General features: G+C 41.5%; 1 protein-coding gene across 1 annotated transcript in view; it reads right to left on the bottom strand.

Annotated features, from left to right (window-relative positions):
- Positions 1-4,976: 4,976 nt before the first annotated feature.
- ICOS (inducible T-cell co-stimulator) overlaps positions 4,977-6,279 on the bottom strand; it is a 21,098-nt gene continuing 19,795 nt past the window's right edge. Inside the window, exon 5 of the mRNA XM_008584101.1 lies at positions 4,977-5,015. Coding sequence (XP_008582323.1) covers positions 5,002-5,015 — 14 coding nt within the window. The 3' untranslated portion in view covers positions 4,977-5,001. The remainder of the gene's footprint in view (positions 5,016-6,279) is intronic.

Consider the following 6,279-nt stretch of genomic DNA (forward strand, 5'->3'; position numbering starts at 1 on the left):
AAAAAAAAAAAAAAAAAAAAAAAAAAAAAAAAAAAAAAAAAAAGAAACTTGGCCCCCACTGTGACTGTTAAGAGGGTGGGAAATCCTATTATGGTAATAGAAAGGTGGAGCCTTGAAGAGGTGATTAGATTATAGGACCATGCAGTAATGAATGGATTAAAAATGGTGGTCAGGGGTGTGGTTTTGAGGGCTTTAAAAGAAGAGGAGAGTCTGTCTCTTGCTCTCTCTGCTCTCTCTGCTTCCACCATCTTGTCATCTGAGACCCCTGGGACACTGTGGCCACCACCAGATGGACTTTGGACTTCCCAGCCTCAAAAACTGTAAGCAATAAATTTCGTTTTTCTTTATAAATCACCCAGTTCTGGGTATTTTGATATAAGCAACAGAAATTGACTAATACACTAGTTTATGTGGCAGGTGAAGAAAACGCCAGTAGGGAAGTCGGGAAATGAGACAGGGAAGGAACGGCTGCCAATAAAGTATATCAAGCCAGTTACCGCTGCAGACAATTGGAACTTAACACCACAGGCAAACTCTGGGAGCCAATGTAAAGCACAGGCTGTGGGCATCTTTTCCCAAGGCCCAGGGACCCACTGTGGCCTGAGCAGGGTGTATAGGGCGTTGTCATTGAGGAGTGACCCAGCCTGGGGAGTTAAGAGTCCAAACAGGGAGAGAAAGGCATCCGTGGGTGGGAAATCCCAGCATAATGGGGATCTGTAGGCCAACCTGGGCAATGAGGGTAGCAGAGGATTAGGCAGCCTACAATGAGAAGTCAGGTCTCAAGCAAAAAGAGGAGGGTAACTTGTGGAGGGGTTGGGGGTGATGGGAGATTGGTTTTATACCCAGGGATTGATCAAATAAATAAATATATTAAGAATATAAGAGTCATGGGCCGGCCCGTGGCTCACTCGGTAGAGTGCGGTGCTAATAACACCAAGGCCCCGGGTTCGGATCCCACATAGGGATGTCCGGTTCGCTCACTGGCTGAGCGTGGTGCTGACAACACCAAGTCAAGGGTTAAGATCCCCTTACCGGTCATCTTTAAAAAAAAAAAAGTCGGCAAGTGTTTAATCTTTGGCTGTAGTTTAAGGGAAACCATCCGAAGGTCCTCAAGCAAAAAAGATTCTAAATTCACTTGAGTTTGAAGAGTGCCATGACTTGCATCATTGACTGTTGTTGCTGCATCAGAAGGTCAGACAATTGTCAGTGAGTAGAGCAAAAGCTCTTTATGAAACATGTCATGGTTTCTGTCATATTGTGCTGCATTTCAGACATGTTTCATGAAGGGAAGGCAGCGTGTTACAGAGACATTCTGGCTGCGGGGCAGTGATACCACCCTCTCCACCCCGCACCCCCACACTTTTTTTTTGGTTTTGAAATAAGCATAGCCTTCTGGTCTTTTTTTTTGCTGCCCAGTGCAGGGATCAAACCCCAGACCGTCAGAAGAAGGACAAATAAAGGATAAATCTATTAGGAACCAGGTGGTGTTTGCTGGAATTAGAGGCATGGGTGTGAACTCATGGATTTCCAGATGGATGAATGGATAGATGGATAGACAGGCATGCACACACCCACACACATTTACATCTCTCTATATATATATTATATATACATATATATTTGTATACACTTGCACATACACTAGTATATGTGCACTCATTTACATGTATATTTATATGTTATATACATGTGATATTATATTATATATAAATATATGTTTATATTTTATATATTTCTATAAATATATTATATATGCATAGATATATATCCCCATAAGAGCAGAGAAATCCCAATAGCAGTGATCATAACTAATGCCTAGATCTTGGCTTCTAAAACCATTTTCCACTCAAAGAAACTGGGGCTCCTTGGAGAAGCCACTGACTCCCAGCATTGGGACAGGGGAAGCAAGGAAGTGCTGAAAGAATGATGGGGACATGGCAGAAGGGCACATGACCCAGTTTGAATGGACTTGGGCTGGCTGGGGATAGACCAATTTCAAAATAAAGATAATAAATTTTTACCCATTGAATAAAATAGTAAACCACAAGTGCATACAGATATAAATGAAGAATAAATAAACTGAAATTTTGATGAGAAATAGAAAATTTACCAAGTTTCAAAGTACTTCCTCCAATATATTTATTAACTCTGAAGGAGAAAAGAGTTAAGTTACAGTGAAGAATCCTCACAGCTACGACCTTGCTCACGTGTCTAAAATGAACATTATCAGCAGTGTAACACATCAAGATTACAAGCTGCCTGATAGGATGCTCTTTTAAGAGCACAATATCACTTTTGTGTTATTTCTGCCAAAGATGAATAACCTGATTAAAGTCATGAAGAAATATCAGACTGACCCAAACGAGGGACATTCTACAACAGAACCACTTGTAATCTTCAAAAGTGCCAAAGCCATGAAGTCTAGACAGAAGAACCACCCAGATCAAGGGACACTATAGAGAACTGGCAACTAAATGCAAAGGGAGATCCTGAATGGAATCTTTGCTACAAAATACATTAAGGAGACAATTGGCAAATCTTAAATGCAGTCTGAGGATTAGATGGTAGCAATGTATCAATGTTAATTGTCTGGTGTTGATGGTTGTATTGTAGTTATGGGGGACTGTTCTTTTTGGTAGAAAAACATACTATTCAGAGGTGATAGAATATTGGTACAAAATTTACTCAGGAAAAGAACAATCCTTTTGCTGTGCTTCTGTTTTATAATTTTGTGGTTATTTCAAAATTTAAAAAAGAAAAGAAGAAAACAAAAAAGCAACTGTTCCAAGCAATGTAACCATCTTCAAGAACAAGGTTAAATCTGTGAGTGCTGGCTAAGGTAATCATTTCTCCACCCCAAGAAAACACAGCCAGGTATTTTCTGTTGCTGAATATCAAATGTTTATTCTTTAGCTTCCTACTGTTGCTAAAATCTATTTTATAAGTAGCTCCTCTTAACACTAGTTTTTATTTCACAGAAATTTTGTCCTTTAATAATTCACTTTGAAATACCCAGTGCTGGTGATGAAGATGCTTCAAGGCGCAGCTTGGACAACCAGGCCAGGCAGGCCACCATGAAGGCTGTCTGCTCCACTCCCCACCCCGCCACACAGAAAACTGCAAACAACTCAGGGAACACCTCTGCAAAGCCAGCCAGGTTTTCAAGTCAGCTGAAAACATAAAACACCATACTTTATTCAAATTACAATTCAGTACTGTACTGTACACACCCAGCATTTCACATGCTTAAAATAACATAAGTATACACAATGACCCATCGGGTCACACTTTTAAAGTAAACTATAAGCAGGCAACTACAAATTATAAAACTGCTAGATAACTCCACTTTGCCTAAACTTAAAAATGTTGCACATACGCTGGCTGCTTCAGAAGCCTTGGGCACGCGGACAGGAACTGGAGAAGATATTCCAGTTAAGAATAATCGGGTTATGTGTATTTAAGAATATTTCCAGCCAAATCATATTCTAAAGAAGACTATCTTGAATGGCTGCTTCAGAAGCCTTGGGCACGCGGACAGGAACTGGAGAAGATATTCCAGTTAAGAATAACCGGGTTATGTGTATTTAAGAATATTTCCAGCCAAATCATATTCTAAAGAAGACTATCTTGAAGGGCCAGAGCCAGTTTCCAGGCAGAATGGTTGGGAATTGCACCCTGGCACGTGCACTTTTTAGCACAGATCCTGAAGGTACAAATGCAGGTAGACCCACTGGGATTCCCAGGGTGGATTCCAGGATTCCCAGAGACTTCAGCCTCTGGGGACAAGAGTATCTGGTGGTCTCTGGCTCAGGGGAGTCTCTCAACCCTTGGAATTCCACCGAGGTCTGGAGGGCTGCTCCAGGCTGATGGGGACCATTTTGACCTGTCAAACCCAGAGGCGGCATGGCTGTAGTCTGGCAGCAACCTCCAATAAGGGCAGCTTTCAAGCTAAATGAATAATTCGCTCTACCCCAGGAGAATGCTTGCCAATTAAACATGATTTTGCTTGTTCATTTGCAATTTTAATATTATCTACAAAAATAGCCAACTTGTAATTAATAGCACCATGAAAACATAGACAATGGTAGAAAACAAGACAATAAAATGAAGTTGCTTTTGATTCTTGGCAATGTTTCCTACCACTAATGTCAACAAAGTAAACCATTTTAACTAAAGTGGGAAATAAGATGTCTTTCCAGAGCAAAAATATTTTGTAGGGAGAATATAAGCAAATTATATTATGTATACACACATATATGTATGTATTTAATTTTATTGAGCAGCAGAGGAAAATATGTAGACATAGCTCCCTATTCAGAGTGGCTGTCAGGCTGTCAAGTAGTTATGGGGAAGTATTTTTAAAAAGGAAATTGAAGGCAAGAGAAAGCATCTGACCTCTTGATGGAGTGGTCAACTGGGGTTCAAAAACTGGAGAAGAGTACTGCTTATGTCCTACTGTATTAGTACAGCATAGTATTTGTCAACACCTCAAAAATAAAATAGCTACAGTTTTGAAGCATCTCCCTCTACTGTCCTATTAAAAAATGAATTCTCATCCCTACAGAAAGACAAAATAGTCTATTAGCAAAATGAAGACAGATGCTAGCCTTTGGCTGCCCATTTGCCTTGAGGATTAGTACCCTTGGCATCTTTTAAAGATTTTTTTTGTAGATGTGTTTGTTTTTCTGGCTGGTGCATTACTAGGAGCAGATGTGAAGACAGAGATTCCATGCCAGTGAATTCTATTTGTTGAGCACACATGAGCTGGGCTTTCTATAAGGCTAGTTGCAAGAGGGTGTTTGTTTTGAGCAGACTCAGCAGTGCCGAAGCGGTCTGGTAAAATCCCTATTGACTGATAATAGTCACTGGTCCAGATTGAACAAAACACCAGTAGGAGATGTATGTAGTCAAGTCAAGTCAGACTCCAGGACATGAGGAAATCTCACACTTCAAGTAGAGGGGAACAACGTGGTTCAAGACTGGTTGCCAGAGAGTTCCAGGTTACAGGGTCACATCTATAACAAAAATTTAATGTAAATTCTTTAAAAGCTCTCCAATGAAGCCAATTCCCCTCAACAAGCTTTCTCCTTTCCTTTGACTCTCTCTCTCTCTCTCTCTCTCTCTCTCTCACACACACACACACACACACACACACACACACACACGCACACACACCATCCAAACTTATTTTTTTGTGCTTCAAGACCCAGCTCCAGTTTCACATTTTCCTTGAACTCTTACCCAGCCCATTATCTACTCCTGTAACACATTATCTGAACTTTTCACTTTGCAAGTAACTGAGTACTTCTGACACTATCACGTGACTCCATCTTCCATGCAAACACATCACCTTTCCCAATGACATTACAAACTATTTGAAGACAACGACTGTCTTGGGTCTTCCTTCTCACTATCCAGTACACATTATTCAGTGTGGTTGGTGCTATTCACATAATCATACAATAAATAATTGACTTGGATGGAATATTTATTTATTTAGTAAACATCAACTGAGCACCTGCTGTGTGCTAGGCCTACAGTCATCTGTTTGGAGACCTAGCCTATAGAAATCTTACGAGGCCTATTTTACAGAGGTGCTGAGTCATGCTCTGCTTGTATATATGTACGGAATGCTTTCAAAATACAGAAGAGAATGCTGCCTGCCCTCAGGAAGCTTGCACTGTGGCCATTTTCACCATGATTATTTGTTTAAATCTAATTGCAAGGTATGTGCTAGGTGTGATAGGTGGGGCGTGAAACTGCCCACCTCTGATCCAGCCAGCATTGGGGTGGACAGTTCTGCATGTGCTGACTATTCTAGCACAATAGCCTCACTGTGCATCTCTCTGCTTTTCTGCCTCCGGGTTTTCTCTGAAGACCCAAAAGCAGGCTTATCTCAAGCGCAGAGCACAGCTCAGGGATGGATGAAGGAGAGTTAATGCCCCCTGCAGGCAACCCCAAACTAGTGGGGATGGAGCCAGTGGATAAATGGCCCACTCGCCACATGTCAGGAGGACAATTCTGGGAGGCACCTGGACACTTCGCAGGGGTCTGATGAAGCCAGGCCCCTGTGGCCTGTGCTGAGCCCCACTCATGCACCCTGTGTTTGCTTTTCCTCCTTACGTATCACTCTCCCTGCCTCTCACTCTTTTTTCCTGGGGCTACCTCCCAGATAAACTACTTGCACCCAAGTCCCTGTCTCAGGTTCTGCTTTTGGGGATCCAAACTAAGACAGAACACTTTCTTATGAGCACAGAGATTGAGAGAAAAATAAATTTT

Source organism: Galeopterus variegatus, unplaced genomic scaffold, assembly GCF_000696425.1.
Source record: "Galeopterus variegatus unplaced genomic scaffold, G_variegatus-3.0.2 Scaffold3150, whole genome shotgun sequence".
Classification (NCBI taxonomy): Eukaryota; Metazoa; Chordata; class Mammalia; order Dermoptera; family Cynocephalidae; genus Galeopterus; species Galeopterus variegatus.